The sequence below is a fragment of the Rhipicephalus sanguineus genome, chromosome 5 (assembly GCF_013339695.2).
Source record: "Rhipicephalus sanguineus isolate Rsan-2018 chromosome 5, BIME_Rsan_1.4, whole genome shotgun sequence".
Classification (NCBI taxonomy): Eukaryota; Metazoa; Arthropoda; class Arachnida; order Ixodida; family Ixodidae; genus Rhipicephalus; species Rhipicephalus sanguineus.
Window position 1 is genome coordinate 154,141,851 of NC_051180.1, and position 27,986 is coordinate 154,169,836.

General features: G+C 46.5%; 1 protein-coding gene across 2 annotated transcripts in view; it reads right to left on the reverse strand.

Moving 5' to 3' along the window:
• Window positions 1–27,986, reverse strand: part of LOC119394358 (activin receptor type-2B) — a 42,969-nt gene that overhangs the window by 9,238 nt on the left and 5,745 nt on the right. The window contains exons 2-7 of one of the 2 annotated variants that reach the window (XM_037661659.2): window positions 23,508–23,714; window positions 19,595–19,750; window positions 17,868–18,187; window positions 16,289–16,456; window positions 7,067–7,306; window positions 4,260–4,422 (exon numbers count right to left, since the gene is read on the reverse strand). In XM_037661659.2, the coding sequence (XP_037517587.1) occupies window positions 4,260–4,422; window positions 7,067–7,306; window positions 16,289–16,456; window positions 17,868–18,187; window positions 19,595–19,750; window positions 23,508–23,714 (1,254 nt within the window). The remainder of the gene's footprint in view (window positions 1–4,259; window positions 4,423–7,066; window positions 7,307–16,288; window positions 16,457–17,867; window positions 18,188–19,594; window positions 19,751–23,507; window positions 23,715–27,986) is intronic. The other variant, XM_037661660.2, reaches the window with a different exon arrangement.

The following is a 27,986-nucleotide window of genomic DNA, read 5'->3' on the forward strand; positions in this document are numbered from 1 at the left end:
CAGCGTCGATCACCGCTGTTGTGGCGGAAGGTGCTGAATTTACCTATTTGGAAAGCTTCAATAATATTGACGATGACTTGATGAATTCACGGCGCGCAAGAAGCAAGACAAGTTGACGGACTTTTCTCATGCGAAATAAAGTGCGCTAACTTGCAAAAGAAGTTCTCGCCTTGCTCTTTAGGATATGTGAGCGAATCGTCATGTTCGCGCTTTTTACGATTTCAGAAAACTGTGTCGAGGCCTGCAGCGCTTTAATTAAAGCCTTACATACGGATATTTCGTATTTCGAATTATCGATATATCGAACTATTTCGCGGTCCCCTTCGAGTTCGATATATCCGGGATCGACTGTCGTAACATTGAAAAACTTATGGTACGTTATTCGAGATAATAATCACCGAAATTCAAGGCCCTGATCCAGGCGAAACTGAAACCAAGTGCACCGGGCGCATAGAAAATCTGTTATCCCTGTCACATCAGACTGGAACTCACGTGACAAATTTTGAAAAAAGGCCATGGTCAGGAAAAACGGCAAGTCATGCCAAATACCCAAATGGACCTCTTATTCTTTGTTTGATGCGTAGTGCTTATCCGTTTCTTTGTTAAACTCGAAATAAGTGCAAAGAACTTGTTCGCTTGTCTGTAAGAAGCAGCTCCGCAGTGGTTGCCGCCTAGTTTTAAGCTGCGCAGTGAAAGAAAAAGTGGAAATTGTGGTTTCCTCTGGTACAGCTTTCATAGGAAGTTTCAAGAAATTTGACAGAGCCAGCACGATCAAAATAATAAAGAAAGGAGAAAAAGAAACTGACATTCACATGTTTCGGAGTTAAATTCAAAAACCAACGTTTGACCTTCAAATTTCTTCTCAAATGATGAAATTACAATAGTGAAATTAACAGTGATAGAGTCCTCAAAAAAATAATTTGTCAGCTTAAACTAACTCTGTGTTCAGCTTCAGTGTCCCCTAACCTGCTTGACATGAATTCTTTTTCATGGACGTTTGTAGGTACGTACCATGGTGTAAGAAAGAGTTAGGTGCTGACACTCGCCGCTCCGCTTGAGGAGAGGGCGCGGGCAGATTGTGTTCGCCGATGACCTTGAGCCACGAGCAGTTTTCGCGGCGCGCGTTGAGATGGCGCTACAGTAAGGGGTCTCAGGGGCTCGCGCGGCGCTCATTCTGAAATTCGCGCGCAAAGAAAGATCTTCCTGAAAGCTTTGTGTGCATCACCTTCTGTAATTTATAAACGCCTTGCCCTGTGCCTGTGATCCCTGTCAGTGCATTTGTATTGCTAATTCGTGTATTGTGATTGAGTGCACGTATACCTCGACGCTGTGTATGATGCCGAGTACCGTTTAGCGGCCTTGTCGCTGGCTGCGCCTTGAAATGGGCAAAAAATGTTTTGTCCCGAATTGCAAGTCAGGGTATAGAACTTGTGCGGAGCGTGTGTCGCTTTTCAAGGCTCCGCGTGAACCAGAGCGCTTAGATAAGTGGCGACGGGCGATTCCGAGAGCAGACTGAGTATTGGAGCCGACTGACCATGTGTGCGCGAAGCATTTCCAGGAAGAAGCGATCTCTGCAAAATATCATGCAGATTACAAGGGAAACGTCCTGTTGCACGCTCGAAAGAGACATACGCTCTCTTCGGGTGCTGTGCCTAGCATTTTCGACGGCTGCCCAAAATACCTGACCGTGCAGCAAAGAACCAGGAAATCTCCGCGAAACAGCAGGCTCTGCTGCCGCCTTCTCGGAAGCAACGGGGGCGAAAAGGTTCAACTGCTTCGGAAGTGCCTTACCCGACCACTGAATGTACGCCAAATGTATTGCACGTACAGACAGCGACTCCACGGCATGGAGATGCTGAATCAACGGGCACGCAACGCAAGAGGCCGCGCTTCGACTTCAGCAGCGACGAGCGTCCTCCACGTGAAGAACAGGTGGCTTCTGAACACAACACTGACAGTGTGAGTGGCCTATGCGCTACAGACTCACATCGTCGTCAAGCCGGAAAGGTATTTTTTGTTTTAAATTCATATGCCACTTTTTGAGCTGCCTCATCTATGCCTATTAGGAACAAGAAACATTAAATGTTGTAGAACAATCAATGAACAGAAATCATTGTACATACTACTTCTCTGATGCAGTCGCGTTTTTTTTACGTTCACGGTATTCACGTGATTATAATCAGTTTGCCAGGAGTTGACCTTCGGGACCCAATGAAGTTCTTCACACCATATCATGCAGCTGACATTGCCAGAGGCCAAAATGCAGCAAATGCGAGACGCTAACCGCAAAACTGGCAGGGGTCGCGTGTCGATTGAAGTTTTTAATAGAACGCGTGTAAGTTTCGTGATACATTGGTTGAAACTTGTCTGACAAAGTTTTTTTTCGTTCAGTTTGCTAAGCAACCAGAGCGCAACAGCGATATCTACACGCGGACGCTCACACACACACACACACAAATGCACACACACGCACGCACACATGCCCTCACACACACGCACACATGCACTCACACACACACGCAATACGCACACACATGCACGCGCATGCACACAAATGCACACACGCACATGCATACAGACAGGCACACGCACGCACACACACAAATGCACACACGCACACGTCCTTACACATGCACACATGCACTCACACACACACAAACACACATGCATAGACACGCACACATATGCATGCATGCACGCAAATGCACACACATGCGCGCACGTGCATAAACGCGCACACGCGCACGCACATGTCCTTACACGTGCACGACCAGCACTCACACACGCACATGCACACAAGCACGCGCGCACGTAAATGCACACACACGCAGGCACATGCCCTGCGCGCAAACGCGCATGCACGCACACGCAATACACACAGACACATGCACGCGCACACACATACACACGCACGCAAATGCACACACACGCGTGCACAAGCATATGCGCAATACACACAACACATGCACGTGCACAAATGCACACACGCACATGCACACAGACACACATACGCACGCACGCACACAAATGCACACACGCGCACGCACATGCCCTTACACACACACACATGCACTCACACACACGCAGGCACACTTGCACGCACATGCCCTGACATGCACGCACACATGCACTCACACACACGTAGGCACACTTGCACACACACACGCGCACACGAGCACGCACGCACACTATCGCCTTCCTTATCGCTAGCGTGCCTTTGCTCTTTGGTGGAGACTGCCTCAAGGTAAGCCAAACCGCAAACGCCCTCGAGCTGCTATGCTTCGAGTTGCTATCCTTATAGCAGCTACCTCGAATTTTCACTCACGGCCAACGCTGCTTCTTTGCTCAGAACCAAAGATGCTGACGCCGACGCCGCCGACACCGGAATTTCAGCGAAATGAGCTCTTTAATGCGGTCGCGTTAAAATGCGACCACACTCCAGACCAACGCTTGCTGCTGTCGGAACATTTATATGACAAGAACGCTGTTGGGAAATAATCTTCCGATACAATTAAAAATCAATTTTGTTACTGCAGAATCTCAGTGTACTAATTTATTCACCTCTATGTGCATAAGTATATCGAACGTAATAAACAAGCGAGGCTCCGCAGCAATAACCTACTACGCGCAAATCGGCGCCTTTCCCCAATGAGCCCCCGTCTGTTAGCGCCACCTGTCACAGCCAAAGGAAACAGCCAAGGCGGCGAACACAATCTGGACGCGGCGCCGGCGGCAGAGTCATCACCTAACTTATTCTTACACCGTGGTAAGTACATACAATGAAGTCGGTTATAACAGGCTTTTGTGCTATAAAATGGCAAACCTTGCACCAAGTCGTGCAAGGCATGAAACAGCAAAACTCTATGATTGTGAAGTCTAATCTGGTTGCTTCTAGGTTGTTTTTAGGCTTTAGCTAGGTTAGTCACGACACGGATGACTAAACTCCAGAACCGAGCGTTCGCACCTCTCATAGAACGACCCTTTATCTCTGGTTTTTTTCTCTCTCCTTCTTTCTCTTCATTTCTCTCTTGATCTTTCCATTTTTTATCCATCTCTTCCTCTCTCTTTCTCTGTCTTTATTCCCATTATTTCTCTAAATATTTCTCTCTCTCTCAGTGAACCAGTGGTGAGTAGTGGGATTTGCCCAACTGCTGTGGCACATACCCATTCATGATCATGATAGTTTTCTGATAGGCCGCACAAATTACGTCTAGCTTAAGCAGCTTTGCTGTTAAAAAACAAAACAAAAAAGAACTTGCCATCCTGTGCAGAGCAGCGCGAGATGAGCTCCCAGAGGACCAGTCCGCAGGCGTACATGTCGATGCGCAGGAACTGATCCTGGTTGAAGCTGATGGCGCCCTCCAGCACCTCGGGGGCCATGTAACGACGGGTGCCCACCTGCGCATGAAGAGCCTCTAAGGCCTTTCCCCGAGCATTCCTTCATGAGGGTGTTTACTAAGGACACTCTACAGACAACTTCCACAATACATGCCAGGCAGGCAAGTCATGCTAACATCATTTACAATGAGCGACATCTGTTCTTGATGTCGCGTGTTCGCAGCCACACGAGAAAGCTAATATTTCATGAAAATTGCCTTTTAAATCAAATGAGCTCACCGCACCGATTTGTATTTGATCTGGGACCAAATGCGTATTCTTGGTGCCAGGGACGTCGTTAATAACTCGTGTATTATTTTCTAATCAACGTAATTAAATAGTGTTTAATGCCAACATAAAGAAAGTTATGCTGTTCCCACACTCCATGATGTCATCAAACATGTTTTTTTTTATTGGGCTCTTGGTTTATGCTGGGCAGCCAGGACAAATCGTGTGAAACAGCCAAGCATATAATTCTAGAGCAATTTTTGATTACGAAGAATGATTATTTGAAGTATATACACGTTACATGCAAGTTTTCTTAGCTGCCCCCTCACTCTCCAGGTGATGGCACAGGGGGCTATGGTTGTAGGGATCACTTTCAAATTACATTTGCTTTCAATGTGCCGAAAAATTACATTAAAGTTAGTATTCATTTAACAGAAATGACATTTGCCTCCTAATAGGGGCATAAATGATTATGCATACAATAAAGAGTGTAGTAAGTGCAAGTAGAAACATCACAAATGACATCATTGGTAGGGCGGCAGGTCGCTGTCAACTCTGGTTCAGGCAGTAGTGATGCTGGCAAAATACTGAGAACCGAGAAGCGGCACAGCTTTACTGGTCCCCCAGTGACACGGGACAAGCAATGACACTGGCAAAATAGTGATACAGTGGAACCTCGATTTTACGTCCCCCGGTTTTCCGACGACCCGCATTTTACGACGAATCAGTTTGGTCCCGGCAAAACCCCCATAGAGCTAATGTATTTAAAACCTTGGTTATACGACGTAATTTTACGCTGATCCCGCATCTTACAACGGCTTTTCGATTCCGTCCCGAGAGAAAACACCACCTTTACTCGAATCGGACGCCGACAAAAATATTCCCGAGTGCAAAATAAGAACTTAAGTTCACCTAGGTTGTCGATTAGAAAAGTAGAGAGTGAGACAGTATGCCTTCTTAGAATGGAAAATTTATTCTCCAGGCAGTTCATGCGCTTCTGTGATCCAGTTTCCCTGACTTTTAAGATCGCTTCAGGATACGCCTCGATCGCGTGAGTATCCAGAGTCGTTACCTAGACAAGCTCTATCTAGTACACGGAGAAGCTTCAACTGGCCATAAAGCACATCTTTGAGATCCGGGTATTTTCACGTTTTCGGTCCGTGGAAACTTTTCCTGGTCTACATCCAGCTGATCTCCTGCCTTTGTTTGCAGCACTCGCAGTCACAGGCCTTGAGCACGCAAAAGGACGCGACGCAGCTATTTTCACAGTGCAAAATAACTTTCGCTTGACATGGACGTTCATAATAACAGCGGGACATCACATAAGGGACTTCACAAGGGACTTCACAAGGGAACAAATATGTTGCACAAAGCTCAGTCGCACACGAAAGTATTCTACGCAAACTCGTGCTCCGTAGCCATTATGTGATGGCGATGACGCTGTGTCCGACTCTTCTGACGGGAGGCTGTTGCCGACGCGGTTTCGGTTTCGTTTTCACGTGCAGGCACTTCTCAGGCTCGATTTATCGGGAGAAAGATGCGCGTTGGATTCGATATTTTAAAGTTAAGAATAACGACTCGCTCACACCTCATTTAACAATGTAATGCTGCCATTAGCTGCCATTTTCAAAAATAATTTAATCTACCATCCTTGGAGAACCTCAGGGTCGTGTCATGGGCTATTGAGACGGTCTCTTCCCCCCTTTTGGGCAAAGCTGTCTGCCACTGCCAATATATTTAGTTTTTCGATTATACGACGGTTTTGCGTGGTCCCTCAAAGTCATTGGGGTTCCACTGTACTTACACCACGCCAGGTAGAACCTTTCCCTTTCATTCGAATTTCGGTGGTAATATGACGTCATACGTGATGTTTCTGCTCAGGTCACGTGACTTCCTCGCATGTGACGGCAACAGGAAGTTCCGCTGCTGTGCTCTTTAAAGGGGCCCTGCAACACTTTTCCACATAATTGTGAAATGACCTCACTTTTAGAGTTTATTGCCTCACGAATTGACTGCCGCAAAAATTTTCAGAATCCGCCAAGAACGAGCGAAGTTACAGGGGTTTGTCGCACGCTTTAAGCGCTTTATCTCTCCTCTCGCGCCAGTGCGCGTCACGAGCTTGAGCACTTTTTGTCACCGCAGTGGCCGCAGTAACTATGCAGCTCACGACGTTCAAACCAGCCAATTGGCCGTGTCTTTTGGGTGCGTGACGCAATTGATTTCGGGTATATGGCATCATCTGTCGAGCGATTTCTAGAGGACTGAAATTTAATTGCAAATTTCCGGCCACGTCCTGCGCTGTCATGTCTGGCTCACGTGTTCGCAGGAGCCTCGACTACCAATAGACAGCATGTTCTAACCGCGTTCAAAAAGTGTTGCAGGGCTTTAAGGTACGAAAACACCCTGCAGAGTCCTTACAATCATCATGCGACCATCGAGCACACTGGGGAGCCGTAATCACCTGTCCGTGTGCCTGCCTTGGCGACACCCCGCAGGGGAAGGCCAGGGCCAGGCCGAAGTCGGCGATGCAGGCTGTCATGTCGGCCTTGAGCAGCACGTTTTTGCTCTTGAAGTCGCGGTGCGCCAGCGGAGGCTTGTAGCCCTCCAGCTTGTTGGCCGGACGCTCCCCGTGCATGTGGGCCAGTCCCAGGGCGATGCCCTCGCTGATCTTCAGCACCTCGCCCCAGCTCACCAGGTGAGCCTGTGGGATGACAACACACCATTCGCGACACGCTCGGCATGGGGCCTTCCAAACAAGTAAACAGGGTTCATAGCAACTGTGAGAAATAAAATTCAAGGGTTTTCAAGGACTTTCAAGGACCTTACGAAGACTTTTCAAGGACCTAAAGTAACACTTTAAAGGGGTCATGAACCACTTTTCCAAGTAATGATCTAATGGCCTCAGTATCGGAGTGTACTGCCTCCCGAATCGATTGCCGCAAAAATTTCTCGAATCCGTCAAGAATCAGCGGAGTTACGGGGGTTTGGCGCACGCTCCCAGCGCTTTCTCTCTTTTCTCGTGCCGGCGAGCGCACTGGAAGCTAGACAGGGAGGGATGGCATGGGGGAAAGAAGTTACGCCAGCGCGCGTCATGAAACGCGATCGCTCTCCTGCTGTGATTCGCTTGCGCGAGTGCGGCTACCGTGTACTGAGGAGTGCGGCGCCGGCAAGTGGCGGCACTCCGCGGCAAGAAGCGCATCTGATCCGAACGCCGCTCTCGATTTACGTCGGCTATCGGCCAATAAGCATGCTATGTCTCTTGCTACGTACAGCGGACAGACGCCCCGCCCACCGACGAGAGTGAGAACCGGCCTCTGTTTGAAAAGAGGGTGCCTGGGGAAACGGCAACTTCGCGCTCCGCTTGTGGCCATTACACGGCGCGCACGACTGTAATATTTGGCAGAGCAGTTCATAGCCGTGTCAGCTTTCCGCAGGATGTGTTTTTTCAATCAGCCCAAGGGGTGCTTCATGACCCCTTTAAATCGCAGAAAAACACGCCACTTTTTACAGCATAAAAATTCATACTTTATTTCAGAGAAGCAAAAGCAAATACATTTTTACAATCAATACATATTGCACCTTGCAATTAAAACATATTGCACACACAGACACACACACACAAAGAAAAGGCCATCTACAGGTAGTGGACTAGATATTAAGTTCATGAAGCTTTCCTTTTAGCTTCTCATTCATTTCTGCAGGTTCCAAAGCCTTTTCTTTCACCATTTTTCTGAGGCTGTTTGACTTCACAATAAAAGAGATCTCACTTGTAGCTTCTGCCTGCTCAGCGTAGTTGTCAGCGCAAGCTGTTAAGTCAGCAATCGTTTCTTCAAGCTTCCGCCTCTTTACTTTCATACTGTGAATCTCTTCAACATGGCTTCTCTTGGATGCCTTTACCTGCTCGTTCATCCGTTTTTTCGTCTCCTCCAAGTAGGCCCGATAGCGGCTGTGTGCAGCTGATACAGATCTACGCAATTCCTTTGTTATTGCAACGCTCATGACACCACCAGCCTTGCTTACCTCATCACAGACAATTCGCTGCGACACGTGAGATCTCCTTGAGGTTTTCAACAGATACCTGTCGGTTGATGCTAAAACCTCTTTCAACAGACTAGAAGAAGTCGTACAACCTTCCACGGGTGCATATATGATGAATCAATCTTTAGCAGCTCAAGATAAAATTCATCCAGACTAGAAGAGTGTTTGTCAAACTGCCGCAGATTGGGCTGCTTCTCCTGCAGAAGTTCTGCGTATTCACCAAGTACCGCATCGCGCTCATGCTCATCTAATCGTCCAACTGCAATGAGTGAGTCTAGGACTTTTCTGAAGCTTGGAAGACACTCATCAGGCTTTGAGGCCATTTGGCGGGGGTCGAGCGAAGACAGGCTCCTAACCAGCTGATATGTTAGTGGGCTCTTCTCCTGAATTTTTTTTTGTTGTAGCTATAAGGAACTGTTTGCATTCCATTCGAAAGGCAAATACTTCTTTGGCGCTCACCTTTGCAGCTTTGACTATTTGTTCAGCAGCATGCCCGATGTCAACCTTCCCAGCAGACACGTGGTTACTTGGGTCTGCGAGGTCCATTTTGAGTATGCTCATCATTCCTGTAGAAGCTGACAGCACTGAGCATTTCACGAACCTCGTGAGCAGTTTCCTCAAGAGACTCTCCAGATCCCTTTTCAAAAACAAGATCAGCGGTTTGTCCAGCTGGTATTCAGTGAGAGAATAGGTTGAAGATCATTGCAATGCCAAGCGCACACTTAAGTTTGGCCAACAGCAGCGGGTCCTGGCAAAAAGCTGTGTGTATGATGCACACCTTGGTGTGTTCACGTCTTTCCTTTTTGTGCATTCCACATATTTCTTCACATCATCCCACAGTGCAATGGCACGTTCAGTCACGGCTACATTCTCAGCCCAGCGATGTGGAGCAATGTTCCGAGGGAATGTCTCTTGGCTTGTGACAGCGGAGAAATCTTCTCTGCATCATGAAACATGGCACTGAGGCTTGACAGAAGATTTTCTAGGCCCCACTTGCTGGCAACAACACCCGCCCTGTAAGCGTTATGAATGGTGTGTAGTCCGCAGGTGCCCAAATTCAAACATTGAACTTGATGGTTTTTTTGCAGGTAATCCTGCATTCCTCTAAAACACTTCAGGTTTACATTGGGGCCATCCATCGACAGCTGGACGGTTTTCTCCAGTGGCAAATCTGTCAAGGCACCTAGAAGTTTCTCCTGGAGTTCTTCGGCAGTCGAATGTCCCATGAAAACAGACGTGTAGTATCACGTCGTTACGTGCTCCGGCGTTGCGCTCCAGAACCGCAAGTGGATGTCCATCTGTTTTTTCTGTAAACAGTCGTTCAAAGACTCGTCGAAAAGAATGGTGTACCCATCAGACTGCCCCGCTTCGCGTTTCAGGCAAGAGAGAAAAAATGGTCTTAGACCATAACACACAACATACGCGGACTTCTTTTCCTCACAGGAGAATGCCTTAGCAATGTTACTATCAGGGAACATTTTCCTGAATACAGTCGCCGACCGATAAATCGGACACCGATAATTCGGACATGCTCGGTAATTTGGACAGCCGCGCGGCACCGCCGATGATCCCATAGAAGTAATGTGTAAAGACGATCGATATTTCGGACAGTTGCGAGATCTACATTCGATAATCTGGACCCTGTCCGAGACTGTCGCGCACGCCGAATCGCCAGCCATTATCTCCTCCGGCACCCGTACCATACAAAGTATGGCCTCAGAGATCAAAACGAAAGCTAATTGGTGATCTATGAGGCTTTATTTCGATCGCTACTTTATGCCTCAGAGATTTGTGATTGGAAATGCCAATCTTGGAGGCACTGGTCAACTGTGGCAAATCGGTATCGACATTGCGAACATCCTACATTCCGGTTCCTGTATCCCTGCGCTGCGGTGCTATCCCCGCCGTCCTCTCGAATGTGTCTGCGGTAAAGCGTTTTGCGCGCGTGTTCATTTTTATCTTGAGACTTGCTTTACTGTACGCTCTGCTGTCTCAAAAGATCTGAGTTAAATGGCGCGAACGGTGTCCTCACAGCCAGCGCCGACAACGAAACGCAGCAGACAGTCAACTGCAGATTTTTCGGACGCCCGATTTTCCAGACATGCTCGAAAATTCGGACGCTTTCGTGGCACAGTCACCAGCCCCATAGACATCAATGGTCAAGAACGTCGGAAATTTCGGACAAACTCTACGGCGTCCGATTTTTCGGACTTTCTGCCCAAATTGCAGGTCCGAAAGGCAATAATTGAAGCCCCTACCTCTGCCACGTCTATCATCTCATAGGTTTGAACCAGCGCTTTCGCGAGTAGACCTGTTTGCGACAGTAGTAGAGTCCGAAAGTCAGCTTTGTCGCGATGCCGAAGTGTTATGGGGTGAAGCGGACCGGAAATTCAAAGGGGCCGCTATCACGACGCCGTGCGGCGATGTCTTTATGGATAAGCAGTGGAAATGCACGGAGGCGTGATGGCGGCAGGTGGCAAACACGCCAGTACGGCTCAATCGCTGACAAGCCTTACGATAAGCATCTTCAGTCAACTGCTCGGAAGTGCATGTGGCCTGGTGCAGTTGCATGCGTAGTGCACGCATTTAATAGGCGAGAACCCAAACGCGCCGCGCCGCCATTCATGCTGCCTCTTTGTGTAGTGCGCTGCACAGATGCGTTGCCTTCACGAACGAAACCAGCTTGTCATCGTACAGCGATCACATAACATTGGCGGTGATACAGGCGCACTTGGTTGCACGTAAGCGGAAGTGCGGGCAGCAACGCATTGACAACTTTTTTAGGCCACCGGGACCCTGAAGTGTCAATAAAAGTTTTTTTTTTCTGACGCATTCGTTTTTTCAGACATTCGATAATTCGGACTTATTTACGTTCCCCGTGGAGTCCGAATTATCGGTCGTCGACTGTAAATCCCCTGTGCGGGATGATGAGTCACCATCTTCAAAGTCCACAGTATCTCCGCGTCGGTCACACACTCGTGCGCTTGGCAGACGCTGCTCACATCGGACGATGATGGAACTGGCTCTACGCGTTGCTCATTAACGGCTGGCACCATGTAGATCCGCACGTTACCATGGACCGTAATCGCTTTCGTGTTCTCAATGTGTCTTGCACTCTTCATGTGACTTTTAAGGGCAGACTCCCCCATTGATGACACATCGAAGCTCTTCCCACATGGCCTACACTTTGCCCGATGCGAGTTTGACGTACAGTCGCCGACCGTTTATTCAAACGCCGAAAATTCGGACATGCTCGTTTATTTGGACACCTTCGCGGCACCGCCACTCGTCCCATTGAAGTAATGTAAACTCACGACCGAAAATTCGGACGCCCCACAGCCCGCCGTTCGATTTTTCGGACTCGGGCTGGCTGATAGAGTGCGACGTGGAACGCCATAACAAGCTGTCAGCAATGTTTACAATATTTTTACTAGGTTGCCAGCACTTAAATGTTGCACTGGCTATAACTGGAGATCGTGCCAGTGTCAAAAATCCACGCAGCAGTTACCAATCTCGAAGGCTATGTTTGTTGGCTACATGTAACGGTTGCCTTTTGGCTTTAGCCAGTCACGTATCCATTGAACGGCTACCACGGCTAAACAGCAGGCCAAGCCAAGCCAAGCCACGGCCGGTCTGGAGGCGCACGCTCGCTCCTTCCTTTATGGCCTGCACACGGGGGGCTGTTGCTACCTATGGCCGCAATTTCGTGGGGGCGCTCCGAGCCAACTGCTCCCTAACTCACTCCCGGCCGTTGCGGAGGCTAGCGCGCGCAGGGAGTGCTCGGCTTCCGACATACCGTGGCGCTTTCTGAAGTTACTCTATATGGTATTCATGGTACCAATGCGATAGAAACATGGTAGCAAGTATATATGATGACTCTGGTAAATTCCGCTTTACAGAAGTGGTGGCGCAGGCCGCTCATAAGCCCGCTTCTGTTGCTCGGCAAAGCATCGACGCGGTTATAACACATCCTTGTTTTTTTTTAGGTTTCTGTAACTTTGAGAATAAGTAAGAGGATGAACATTGCATTTGGTTGAGGAAACGGTTTAATCATGGTTTAGGAAATGTTTATTTCAAATGTATGTGCCGGCCGTCGCTGTACTTGAAAATAACAAAATTGCACATTTTTTGTTGAAGGCATCTTAATTCATGCTTTAATATTGAATCAAATACTTCAAAAAAGTGAAAGTCACTGCATAATGGGGACGGCCACGCTGCAGACGAAGAGGAAACATAAAAAACTTTCAGAGAATCCTTTCAATGGGAAACAGAATGTTTTCCTTGGTACTACAACCATATGCGCATGGAGAACTGAAAAAAAATCACTGCTGGTAAAACCCTGTAGTGACCATCACAGTTTAAAGGAGTCAAGTCCGTCACAGCCTGATATGCTTCCGCGAGGGCTTGTGAATAAAACCGGAAGGCCTGTCATTCTTATCTGTTTTTTGTGTAGTTAATAAGAAGAATCCGGAGAAACTTCTCAGAAATAATATGAGCCAGCACTCTCGCGTGGCTCTTGTCCACACCTTCCGGACAGTCCAGAAGTGGCGAATCTTCAAGGTAAGGCTCAACAGTCAATTGCAGTCTCTCAAGGATTTTCGTTCGAGGAAGATATTTGACTGCTTTCTCGAAGAACGTCACAATTGTGTCCAGCATTGATAGTCAACTCCGGCTTTGGGTAATGTAGATCATAGGCTTCTTGCTGATGGAGAAGATGATACAAAGGACTGCTCGTTTTGTTTGTCGTCACTAGCATGGCGCATGATTCGCAACCGACATCAGTGATGAGTTTGGCAATGTAACCACCTACATACACCAAGCCTGAGTAGGCAACAGAGTTCGGTGGTTTGCGAGGAGGTTCTCGCAGAGCTGCAAGTTCCTCAATAACAGAGGCGTAGCCAGAAATTTTTTTCGGGGGTGGGGGGGGGGGGGGGGGGGGGGGGGGGTGGGGGGGGTTCAACCATACTTTATGTATGTTCGTGCGTGCATTTGTATGTGTGCGTGTATATATACGCAAGCAAAACTGAAAAGTTTCGGGGGGGGGGGGGGTTGAACCTCCCCCTTGGCTACGCCCCTGCTCAATATCATCTTCCGGAATAGACACCGCCGCTTCTTCAATGTTTTCGTCGCGAATGCCCATGTCTTTTGAAGGTAGCGCCTTTTCCTTGACAATGTGGGTCAAAGCAGCTGTGACGGCTCTTGCGTCTAGCGCGTCATTGCCCCCGCACATTGCCCTCAATTTTCCAAACAATGCCTCTATAGGATCACTGTTAAATTTCTTCGTGAGCACATAGTTTACTCCTTTTCTCAGAAGAAATCGGACTGTCTCCATTGTGGACTTTGTGGTGAAAAGCAGGGCAGTGTACGTCTCGTCTGTAAAGTTTCCAACGCCAGCAGCGACAGAAGAATCCTGGATGCGCTTAATGTAGCCTGAAAATTCATTTTCAAGCCACAGCAATCTATGCACACGGGCCTCAGGCATATTCGCCTGCATCGAATATAAGGTGGTCGGGTCTTAAAAAATATTGTTGTTGCTAGTAGCACTACGTGTGCGTCTTCTATTGCCGAGTGCCGAGAAAGGCAGACTGTCCCCACACGCACCCGTACTTCCTTCACCGCTTGCTACAACCGAAAGAAGTAATTAGCATGAGAAATTGGCCGTGCACAGCTGGTTTACAACACGAAGCGCATGCGGTGAAACGCGCTTTGGGCGGTTGGCTCGCGACGCCCTCACGCGGAGCGCGCCGTCGTGACTGTATAGAAAAAGTTCCATTGTACTCCTGGCGGCTGCTCAGGCCGTAAGGGAAGGAGTGAGCGCGCGCCTCTAGACCGGCCGTGGCCAAGCTTGGAATCTGCTCTGTGCGGCGTTTGAGGTGAATGACAGCGCGTACGAGTACGACGCGGATCCTAATTTGGACAAAGAGAGTACGACAACAGATTACAGAAGCGCTGCAACATCAACTAGACCAACGTCGTTTCCTTTTGGCGTGCGGGGGTTTGCGTTCTCAAATGTTTCTGTGGCTAGGCCTGATCTGCATTCCGAGTTTTGTGTCCTGCTCGTGCGAGGCCTGATCTGCTGAAATTGCTCCGACGCTGCCCATTCCATGTGCGCCGTTGGAACTAAAGAAATGCACCAACTACAAGGCCCTGACGATGGCGAAAAAAGTGGCGATTATTCACCAGGTGGAAGTTGCTAGGGAGTTTTCGCCGAGTTGGGCGGTGAGATCATCTGTCAGCTACTTGAACCAGCGCATGTGGACAGTGCCTGACGACGCACCTCCCACACCACAGCCATCAAATGCAGATTTAGCGTAGGCCGTTGCAGTGCTATTGCCGACCATCAGGGGTGGCCAAACATTGGCTGAAATACAGGCCGACTTGGTCGCGCGTAAGCATACATGTGTACAGACGCGCACTAACAAGTTTTTTCCGGCCGCTGGACCAATAAAAGTGCTTTTTTCTGGTGAATCCTTTTTTTCGGACTCCCGATTATTCGGACTTTTCAACGGTTCCCGCCGAGTCCGAATAAACGGTCGGCGACTGTATCCGGTGAAATCCACTCCCTATAAGCAGCAATGCATAACCACAACGGCTGAAAATTGCACTTGCCCGGCATAGTGCCGCCATCAACGACGCTACTGCGAATATCCGTGCACAGTTGCACACAGTCTCCACAAAAAAGCTAGGCTTAACTCCGTCGTTGCTGCTGCCTTGTACTGGGATCACACTACTGCGTTATGGCTAGAGAAAGGGATTGGCTTGGATGCTTTGTTGGCTCGCGCACATAGTTGCCAGGCGCTGAAAGGAAATCCGCTAAATTAGGGGCTGAACGTACTTCATTTGACGAAATTCAAGGACTTTTAAGGACCTCAGACAAATTTACGGGTTTTCAAGGACCACTACGAACCCTGGTAAAGCTCTCACGGAGGCTAGTTGGTGCGATCTCATAGCTGAATGCGCTGCTATGATTACACCAAAATACTGTTTGTCTCAGAGTGTCGTCTCTTCTAGTTGAAGTAAGAATGAACCAACACGCCCATACTTTCAGGTGAAAGTCGTGACGACAACGAACAAAAGGGGAATGTGATAAACACACATGGGAGCGCTCTGTGTGTGTGTATCCTCTCCCTTTTGTCTTTTGTCGTCGTCGTGCCTTTCACCTCAAAGTACCCTTCCAGTCCTTGTTCAAAACTTGGCAGCTACGAAGCCTACCCGACACTCATTGTGTAGGGAAGGCTTCATAGCTTCCCTACATTCACTGCATTGTGGGATTGCAGGTTACTGATGTTTTGTTGTAAAAAGATATAACAAGCTTTAAATCACACAGGCATTCACCGGGCACCCAAAATATTTCGTTGCACCGAGAATTTTTTTTCATATCTGAATTTTGCTATTGCAGGGCAAGACTGCACATCCATTTTTAAGAAAGGTGAAATTGCAAAGAAAACACACATATAGTGCCTGTGTGCGTCTATGTATGTGTGCCTTTTTTTCATCCACGTATTCCTTGCGCTGTTACAATTCTTAAAAATTCACAGGTGTGTTCTTTTCCTTTTCGCCCCCCCCCCCCCTCCCCTCACCACCATTGAGACTCAATTTAACGACCATCTTGCATCACCAATGTTGATGGGAGCGAGCAGCTCACCTTGAGGTGATCGGAAAGTGATCCCCTCTCGTGGTACTCGGTGACCAGCCAGTACTCTGTGTGGTTCAGGTCACCGTGCTTGGTGGAGCCGAGGAACGCCAGCAGGTTTTCATGCTTCATCTGGGGCATCTTGAAGATGTCCTTCTCCACCATCCATGAGGTCTTGTCCTGCATTGTTCAACGACACACCACTGCTTTTACCCCTGCCAACCATTTCTGCAGAACTCTGGCCCCGTTACGCAAAATACAGTTGAACCTAGATATAAGGAAGTACCGTATTGACACAATTGTGGGTCGACCTACAATCGTACAAATCGTACGATCAACTACCCCAAATTAGATCAACCTAAGTTGGTGGGTTGAACTACAATCAAAACTGAAACATGTACTGCCAGTAGTGGCAAGACAAACAAGAAATCGGGGACGGTACCGCACGATTACGACACTACGTTTGCTTTCCGACTTCACCCATAGCATACGGCTAATTCCATGCGTCTGTTCAGAAGATTCTGTTTTCTTTTTTTCTTTTTCGAATATGTACGTGAACCCAGCGCACACCGTCTATTGTGCACGTGGCTTTTGTATGAATGGTGATCAAGGTAAGAAGAGCTGCTGTACCGATCAGCAGCAGTACTCCTGCCAGCAAATGGTGGTGATTTGTTTAGAGGGTACCTGTAGCTTTCTTTTCAACTCTTTGAGATACTTTTTTTTTTTAACAGCCACAAGCTACTGTTGAGCTTGATTGCCGTGACGAATTGTCATAAGTGCTCCGGGCCCGCGAAACTTCTGGCGCTCATTTACAGCACTGCTCTCGAGGGCTAATATTCTTTATGCTGAAAAACTAACTGTGCGTCAAGGCATAAGCCTGAAGCTTCTGAACAGGTGGTAAGGCAGTCGCGACTTTAATGTAACCAAATTTTCACATGAAACGCCAAGCATGGAGGTTTTCACAAGATAAGGTCGAGATGTTTTCTGGAGCTCGCAATATATGTGACCAAATGTGACTGTGCAACTAGTTTCTACTCGTGACAAACGAAATGGTCATGCAGGAAGCCCACGTGTGAAGCACGAATACCAAAGATGCACTTCACAGTGAGCAGGGCCATGTGCATTTAAGTTCATGAAGAGGACAATGACTGTAGCGGCGATAAGTCAGTACAGTGAGTGTGTTAATAAACTTCCATTATAAAATGCACTCGTGTGTTTTAATCATTCAAATTGCTATGTGGCATTACCTTGCAGCGACAAAGGGCCATGGTTTCACTGTGTTTGTCAAAAAATTGGGATCAGGAATTTCCACATAGCACCCAAATTTTTAGAATTAACCAGACTGGTTCAGGCTGATGCTTTACATTATCCTGTCAAATATATGTTAAATAATACAGGACTGCAGGAATCCTTCGTATTAAGTGAGACTTCAAAATAATAGAGTTCAAATTATGAAGGTTTTACTGTAATCTCTCTCTCAAAATAACTCTAAAATCTCGCATGCCAAGGAATTTGTTAAATAAAGGTTTTACTGCAGTGCAGCGAGGGGCTCTACGGTGCCCCGCTACCTATTAGGTCAGAGGGGCAGTACCTGGGGTGGAAAGATCTTGACTGCAACAAACTGCAGCCCCCAACGCGCCTTCCACACTGCCCCGAAGCGACCCTGTGCCTTGACCTCCACCAACTGGATGGCCTTGGGTGCGAGGGCGGGCGAGGGCAGTGGGGTGGGGTCTGCTGTGGGCACCTCGGCAAAGTGGCCCTGGCGCTGCTTGCGCCGTTGCTGCCAGTACACTACCACCAGCGCCACGGCCACCAGGGCAATCAGGGGCACCAGGACGTAGGCCACCACTGTCTCGGTCCGGTAGCCACCGTGGGGCGCCAGTTGCACGGGAGGCGACATTTTCGTGGACGCTGCATTGCCGAAAGAAAATAAAAGCTCGTCACGCAATTGTCCCCATTATCCTTGGCTCATCCACATTGTTCGATGCAGGACAATGGCCTCTGTCTGTGATCAATGCCGACTCACGGAGAGAAGCAGTATTAGAGGTGCGAGTTGGGCTAGTTGGTGCGAAGCGACTTCAGACATATCTAGTAATTAGCGCAAAAAAAGACAAAGGACATGGTGAAGAAAACGCGCTGCATCCTGTCTGTTTTCTTCAACATGCCCTTTGTCCTTTATTTGTGCTAATTATGTCTGAAGTCAATTCACGGAGAGAGTCGGCCTGACTCTGTCCCGTGCCAGTAAATTTTATAATCTCGGACCGCCAATTAGTCCTCCCCATTTACGTCCACTAGGCACCCGGGTTTGTTAACACAATGCACCATAGGTTACCTATACTGTATTCTGATGTCAATGTGCAAAGTAATGCATCAGTTCTGCACAAACAAGTTGACAGCCCGGCCATGTCAACAAGCTCCCGTGCTTACATGGTCTGGTGTAGAGAATAAATTAGTCACCGATTACGACTTTATGATGCATCTACATCTAGGGTGCCTGCACAAACCTTGGTTTGTGAGAACAGGTCGCATTATAAAAAAAAACTACTTAGTTGACTCTGGCATTTGCCAGTATCCTTCAACCTTTGTTTATAACACACCCAAAAGAAATCCAAAAAATGGCAGAAGTTCAGGCGAAGATGGAAGTTTGAAGAGATGAAAAATTCTTGAACACAGAGTGTCGCTGCAGCCAACATTTCGACAAGCGGACTTGTCAGAACATTTAGCCTCGAAGAAAACAAGTTCACTTGACAAAATGGTGGCGCCAGCAAAACACAAAAATGGTCACGTGGAAATTTCACACCAGTATTCCTGGATGACATTAAACGTGCATTAATCAAAACCAACAGATAATGAAGCTGAGGAAGGTGTGGGGGACACTAATTGCACTGTTTTAAGTGTGCTGTAGTAATTATGATATAAATGCGAAGAAAGCAAAGTGGACGACAGTGGGCACCGAACCTGCAACCTTCAGATAATGCGCCAGATGCTCCCCTAATTGAGCTACGGTGGCAGACGTCCTCTCGTCCACTTTATCGGGTATTTAAGCGCATGAAAACCTGGGAGTGTTAGTCAGCGCTGCTCGTAGCCATGACGGCGAGTGTGGAACACTTTTTCTGCCAGCTAACACCACATAGCACGTTATCTTTTAACAAGCGGACAGCTGACCAATAAGTCCTCACATGCACGCACACGAAATGCATGCAACAAGTACAAACAGGCGCATGAACAAAAAAAAAAGAAAAAAAAAAGGAGAGGAAGAACAAGCAGCATTCCGCACTGAAGTTGCCGTAGATCACAAATGCTGGAGAGACCACTTACAAATCGTAGTTGAAGTGACAACGGCAGATGGCTGCAGGTTAGCATTGCACAGGTCGCCCACGCAGCAGCAGAACAGAAGCTGGACGCTCGGCTCTCGGCGCGTTTCAGCACAGTGCTGACTCTCACTGCAGTCGTGGTTGTTGCCGACCCAGCAACCTGAGCGAAAAGCGTGAAACAAGGTGTAAGACGTGATGTGCACATATTCGACAGTGGTAATGTAATTGGCACAATTAGTGTCACATTATTTTGTTAAAATTCTCTATTTTTTTTTATACACAACACAGTTCAAACAGAGGGTCCTAATAAGGTACTGCGGAGAAGTCTAGCATGCAACTGTAACTGTCATCAGCATATTTCCTGACCACTATGGGAAAGAGGCATCTTGTGAATATTGCAATTAAATACTCGTACTGCAGCATCCGAGTGCATCATATGCCCACAGGTTTCCTGATCTCTAATGCCACGTAATACTCTGCTGTCGTCCAATTGCATCTTGCTTCCCTTGGCACCAACACCTTCCAGACACACGAGCAAGTTAACCTGAATAAACAAATTAACTGCGTAAAAATTTTTATGAGTTGTTTACTTTTGACCCACCCTCCTCTAGCTTTCCTTGCTTGCTGTATGTAGAGAAACTGCCTACGAGAAATGGCGGCACTAAGAAGTCAGACAAGGATGATGGATTCTTCGAGTGCTTTCACAGGAACTAGTGTGGGTTTCTATAGCAGCTCTGTGCTTTCTATTGGACAACTCTGAACCGCACCTTTCCATCTGTCACGAGGAGAAAGATAACATCACAAGTCCACTCTGAATGTCCTCGTACCGTTGATCCACTGACTTGGCGACAAACTGAGTACTGCTACACGGGAAGCTACAACAGCCATTGCATTAGCAGTCTATTATACTAGGCCTCAGTACACAATTGCCGTTCTAAACAATGCATTCTGAGCAAAACGACACCGTCTTTGTTATTCAAGAAATCACTTTAGCTTTAGTACGAGTCTGTTGTCATGCTGCAAGCAGTAGTCTAGGGCCTAACTCCCAAAGTTTAGAGACCATCTGATGCAACCTCGCAAGTTTGTTACAGTGTAATGAAGCTGCACTTGACACAAATAAGAAGTTACCTAATCGCTTCCAGACCTATTTCACTACTTCTAGTAAGTCGCAACATGAACTCAGAGTTACAATTACATTTCCCTTGTCTTGTTGCCACGTCCCGATGGTTTCCATTGCTGTGAAAGCTATAGACTGAATGGGGTCACAATGTTGACCCCACATACAGTCGAATGCCTGTATTATAATGATTGCCTGAGTAATCAAATAACCTATGAGACAACATATCAAGGCAACCGGTCATCGTCCCAGTGGCCTCCCCGGATTCACAAGGGTGGATACATGGACCATTCCACTAACCCTTAATAGACATTATGCACAAATTCAACTTGTTTGTTTACGTGTAATGTGCCTCTTGCAATCTTATGTAAATATGTTATGCATACTAAGGGCAGCCTCTAATAAAAAAATAAAAGGGGGATGAAGTCAATCCTAGCAAAACTGCTACCTTTCAACACCTCTACAGGGAAGAACATAACGGTGAATTTGCCCTGTACACAACATAACAAACGCAGCAAGTGGAACCCACTACCACTGCAATCCATAGAAACTACTGAAGTGTAGAGTCCACAAGGATCACACGTGTGCTAATGCCAAAGCAAAGGACCACTTACGGTCGAGTACAAATTTAAAAAGGCAAAAGCCTTGCCCATGTGACCGAAGCGTGGCAGCCTACTGCCTCCTCAAACAATGAAATGGGACTGTTCAGAAAATGTTGCCATGCTTCTAAAATGCATATTTATGGGTGTAAATAAGAGTCAATATTTTGATGACTGGTTCTTTAGAGCTCTCATGATGGAACTACTACTACGGCATAAGCCAATTTGAGGCAGAAAAATAATCTTGTGCCTTCTGAAATGCTACATGTCCACCACGCTGCACGCCGTCTGACAACATTGTCACTGGCTGTCTGGTTCGTGACATCAGTAGAGAGTGTGTGCCCATTCATCATCAGCTTGACTGAAAGTATAACAAAGTATAAGCAGGGTTACAGGTTTATTGTAGACTCTGAGCGCTTTCTTTCTTTCGTCACGATGAGCGTTCCGGAAGTTGAATGCAGGGGGAGAGATGGCAGAGGGCCAAGAAGTTAGGTAACTGGGTGCCATCCACCTCGAGTATTTTCTATTCAATTGTTCTTTGAACAAGTTGGCCACCAATTTCAGTTTGCAGAGGAAAGATTTTAGGCTTTTTTTGACACGGAATTGTAAGTTCCCTGCTGCATGCAGTGCAGTAATACTTGGCTCACATGTCCACAGGAGTCTTAATTTCTGATCCACAGCGTTTTCTAACTTTCAGAAGTGTTGCGAGGCCCCTTTGTGATAAGTAAAATGTTTATATTGGTGAACAAGCTTGGTATGGTCTACTGCCACAGCTACAGTGCATAATTTTTATAATGACATCAGTCTGAGCAGCTTTGTTATAAATAAGCACCGTAAATAGGACGGGAACATGGCGGCCGGCAATGCTTATGCGAGCTGTACACATTCCTGTGACGGCAACAGTTCTGCCATTGGCCATGCATACGGCTTTAGTTGTAGCAGACGCGAGGACCTTTTTGAGTCGGCAACAGAGATGAGCACTCATTATGGACATCTGAGCTCCAGTATCAACTAATGCCAGTCAAAGAAATACCGTCCACGTGCACTTCAATTAAGTTCTTTTTCGTAGGGAGCGTCAACAGGGGATTTGGGCCAGACAAAAATGATGCAGCAATATGTTCAACTGCACTATTTTTTTTTTTTCTACCATCTGACAGCCAGGTGAGCTCAGTCCCAATAAACGAATGTACCGGAAGACACATTTTACTCCGACTGCAAAGTTTTGTTCCCGAGGAATTTGAACTGGTTTCCTTTTGTAGCTCCTTCGTGCTGCGTTTAGATAAGCGATGGCAACCGTCTCTTTCGCAAAACACGACAGCCATGAAAAACTATAGGAAGCCACGCACCGCTCTGGTATCCTGTGATGTTACAAAATAGAGCAGGAACAGTATTTTTTCCAACCGCAGTAAGATATTAAGAGAAAAGGAAGTATGTGTGGCATGCATTGTGCTCACGTGGCAGGCGCACCCCCTACTGTCATCCTGCAACGCCCACTTCCCCTCAACCACACCTCTGGACACCCCTACAGCCAGGAATGCTTTCCTCAGTCATGCTACATCAGAGGCTTATGGAACTAAAAGTTCACACTTCTACAACAGCGCTCCAACAGGAAAAGAGAGTCAGGCATAACTGCATGAAGACATTTTTTTTTATAGTAAGATTTATAACTTACAGTGCTGTCCACTGCTAAAATAAAACACCAAGTTAGTTTACAGAACTATATTGGCTTCTGGTTTTGTCTTCCAGCACAGCTTGCAAGATAAAGGGGTAAAAAAAGGAAAGAAATAAACAAATAATAATATTTAGACAGGGACAAGTGTCACAGGAGCACAATAAAATAAAAGCCTGCAGGCTTTCTGAACACTTCTGTCCGGCACACAGTCACAATAGTATTGAGTGAAATGTGCCATTAATTCCACAAAAAGTTATCTAACTATGCCCGAGTTGCTGTGCAGGCTTCTTTTACCCGAAATCTAATGTGACGCTTTTTAATGTGACACACGACATGGGAGACCTAAGCCCGGGCCGTTAATGTGCCGGACAAACAATAAAGTTCTTTCATCCATGTAGGCTTGCTGTTGTTATCACGCGCGTGACAATGTCTGTAGGTTTCGCGGAAGCAGGAAGTGGGGCGCAGGAAGCGACGACATGACAACCACACCTGATCGAGTACACTGTCCACGGGCGTATGCATCACGTACCCTTGAGCTTGACGCTGAGCACGCCACTGTTGTTCTGCCAGAGGACATAGCAGAGGTTGCCCTTCTCGTTCTCCCCGGGCCGACACTCCTCGGAGCCGTTGCAGCCCGGAAGGGGCAGGCCGTCGGCACCCGGCGAGCCTTGGCACAGTGTCTCGTTGTAGTACTCGCACCGCATCAGGCTGGGTGGTGGCCGGTCGGGGCTCACGGCTGCAGCAGAAAAATGTGCGTGGAAGTGGTCAGACGACGCTTCATACATTTTAGAAGGACGCTAAAGAGAAAGCCAATTTTTTCTCGTATTAGCAAATTACTCTTTCACAATACCAAAAACACTGCGCTTACCGCGAGAAGATGCTCGGTAAGCTAGGAAACATGCAAATAACAAATGCAAAGCCACCTTGAAGCTCCTGCACCAATCGCCAGGACGTCATAGGTTTTGACGGCGTTTACTAGGACCTACGTCGTTCCTATTATGTAAAAATAAAGTACGTTGTCCTCTGAGGGGGCCAGAGAGACTTAAAATACCAAGTTTCAGGAAATTTCATTGGGCCAATGTCGCCAAAATGCGAGAAATACACACTGGAATATCCGCGACGTCATGTGCGGATATTTCGGCGTGAAATTTAGAAGACTTTCACCTTGATTTTCTTCTCTATTATTAAAGCTATGATGGGGAAATTAACTACATTAAAGTTTTCAGGGCAAAATTTATCAAATTGATTCCCTGTTTCAATTTAGTGTCCCTTTAAGTGTGTATAGCATTTCTTCAGCTACTTCCCAGCCACTTGGGCTGACCAAACGACCGGGTATACTCAAATGACCGCAAAAAAACTCAAATTACCTCGTGCACGTGCACACAGAAATACGAGTGAGCCCACAGCACATGCACACCAGATAAACCTAAATAAACATGTTACGACAGTGGGATTTGAGCTCGAACCACTACGCTATAGGCGTGCGCCTCATGACGTGCAGTAGAACATCCTTAGGAATGTCCCATGTGCAAATGCGAGTGGTCTAACCCACAGATGTGCCAGTTGCCAACTCTGTTATACAATTACACTGTATAGCAAACTCTACCTGAACAAACTGAGTGCAAGAAACGTATGTCGTCAACAGCTCATTTCCTTGAGCAAAGTATACCTTCCTGCAACACCTTACCTGGCGTTTCTGGTTCACAGCTTGCGTTGATGAAATGCTACATTTTTAAACTTTGACAATCATCATTAAATGGTTTCTGCTGTAATCTTTTTCTTGCACGCTTTCATCACTATAACTAGTACTGAGTAATCAAATACTGAGCAGTAATTCGTAAAAAGAAGTGAATAATTGCCTTAAAGGAAGCAGGGAATCAATATTCCGTTTCCTCACATGTCATTATAGAAAAAGTTACCAGAGGGAGTAGTTGAAGCGTATACAACACAATCGCTGGCACATCTTGTAAATAACATTGAACTGTTTAAATTAGTGTAGTATACAATACCAGTGGCAACTTATCAATGCTTGTGTGTGTTTCGCGCTAATAATTTTGAACCACAATACGTAACAAGTGAAATTTTGAATGTAGCTAACTACTGTGTATGCACACTGCATTGCTGCTTTGTTCTCGTGCGGTGCATTCTATCACTCCGGCTTTGTATTAAGAGTCAGATTGATCAATGATAATTCTACATTTCAAATGAGCATTTCCCTGCATTTTCTCTTCGTAGCCGTTTCTTACGTTGCACATGTGCCAGAATGCTTGCAAGGATGCAAGACTAGTGATTTTTTTTTCACATTTTCTTATTAAAGAGGCCCTGCAACATTTTTTTTTTCGACTGCCTCCTGTAGTACGGAGAGCATGCAATATTGGATACTGAGATGACCACAAAAAGCATTATAAAAATTGATGCACAGGAACTAAAGTTATTTGTCTCTTCATAGTTGAAAACCCGGAGCACAAAGCAAGAGAAAACATTCCCTTTTGCATTTCCCTCTGCCAGTGGCGTTACTGGTTGTTTCCAATGAAGGTGTGCCTCTTGCAGAGATATACCGGAAGTCTCGCCTGGCGGTGGCCTTTGCAAAACGTTACACAGCGCAACTCATATCGTGTTGCAACTGTTTTCAATGTATAATATTTAAAAGCAGATATCCTTTAGAACCCGATAAAGTATGCAGTACGTTTTTATATTTTTTAGCATCTACATAGTGTGGCCTGGCTGGTACCACAGAAACATTAGGTGCAACTAGCGTGCCAAGCCAATCAGAGGGCACACCCTCTCACATTAATGTCATATGACCGAACATCACTTCTGACGCCAAAAATTTGCACTGTGTGTTGCTTTAGTTGAACCAGAAGGTGGTTTTTCCATTCAAATAAAATTACAACTGCTTCATGGTTGTGCTACCATATCGCCACATTCCACGGTACCAGAATAATAATAATAATAATAATAATAATAATAATAATAATAATAATAATAATAATAATAATAATAATAATAATAAATAAATAAATAATTGTTGGGGTTCAATGTCCCAAAACCATGATATGATTATGAGGGACGCCATAGTGGAGGGCTCCGGAAATTTCGACCACCTGGGGTTCTTTAACGTGCACCTTAATCCAAGCACACAGGCCTCTAACATTTTCGCCTCCGCCAAAAATGCAGCCACCGCAGCCAAGATGGTACCAGAAGCAGCTATGAAAATGATGTCCTTAACTTGAATCGCAGGGCCCCTTCAAATAGCCTGTAAATAGTGCCTAACCATATAATGCATACAACTGATCATTAGCGGTTAGTGAATGCGATGCGAATCACAGACCAAGGCCTCATAGATGTACAGCACGCTGCGGTGTTGCCCAATCTCAGGGGTCATGCAAGGAGCCAGTCATGCCAATTTTAACTGTTCTGGATTCTGTGTCATTTCTGGCATTCGGTAAAAATACTATTCTTAAACAGTTAGAGCATAAAACGTTATCTGCTTTTGCTACCTTTCGCAATACATCAATTAATATTTCAAGCGCATGATACTTCCTGGAGGCTGCTGTATGGCTGCACCATTTTAAACCAAGCTTTTTCAAACAATTCAAAGTTTTCCTGCATTCAGACCCCAAGTGGCCAGAAAGACAGAGCTTCACAATTGTTATTCATGATGCTGCCTTGACTAATAAGAGAGAGCCTGATTGCGGTTTCCAGTCTCGTACATTACCAATGTGACCACAAATGGTGTAATCATAACAATGAAAATAAATAGTAAGTAGCAATAGTGAAAGATCAAAAGCTGTAGTGTTCAACAAAGCAGTCAAGAGCAGCGAAGAGCAAAGCGGAGCGACACAATAACAAAATTTACAGGTAGAGAACAAACTTATGCCAAAACATCACAAAGCTATAGAAATGAGGATCACATAATTATGACTGCTTGCTTAAATCTAGAATATTATTGAAAAGAATTGATCACGCAGTCAGTGGAATTTAATACACATTTAACCCTTTAACTTCCAACTGAACTTCCAAAAAACGTACCAAAATCGCCAATATTTTTTTAAACTAGTCATCATTTTGTCCATGCCATTCTGATTCTGAAAATTTATTACATCATCGATTTCTGTTTACAATTAGCACAAAATTAAAAAAGAAGAAAGTGCTGTTGAGGGCGGCTTTCCCTCAATGCCAAGGCATACATTGAGGGAACATACTGAAAGCCGAAGTATTTATTTGATGCAATACATGGTAACACACTGAAAAGTGCACAGACGTTGCTTGCACAAGTGGTGGGTTATCAGTGTTGATGCGCTGCCACACACGTGCACTGCTCAGTGTGTCACCGTCATCGACAACGCCCGAGTCGCTGTCAGACACAAGTTCCATGTCGTCACTAACGCTGCATTCTGTACGGCTCCAAGAAGCACCTCTTTTTTCTTGGAGCATCGCCGCCACCGGCATTCTTCTCGCAAAGCGGCCTTATGAAATGACTGTTGCCAAGCTTAAAACATGTGCGAAAGGCACGAAATGCGGTTTTTCGTAGACAATGGTCGCCATCTAGGGTTGAAAATTGCAAGCAAAGTAATTAAACTGACAACCGTGATGCGTCTTTGGCGGCGGAAAGAGCGGAAAATCAGGCCACACGAGTGTGACTCATTGTTGCCGATATTGGTACAAACTCATGTGACGAGTACAGCTCGGGGTTGGCAGCTAAAGGGTTAATAAAACCCACATAAACCCAGGAATCAAGATTGTGTGTAACTTGGGATAACATGCAGCCAGTCCAAGACTTGGGTGAACTTGGGTGACTCAAAGGTGCCTTGTAAGGAAAGTAAAATGCTGGGCTCACTGTCTTCATGTGTGCTCTCTCTGAAGCAATGACACTTTCTGCGGCAAGAATAGCTACGTGCTTTCAGTTTGAATTGGTCAACCGATGAGGGAATGTGAGCAGGCTCGAAATAGTAATGGTAAGCTCAAATCATGAGCAACAGGCATCACACTTGAAAATACATACCAT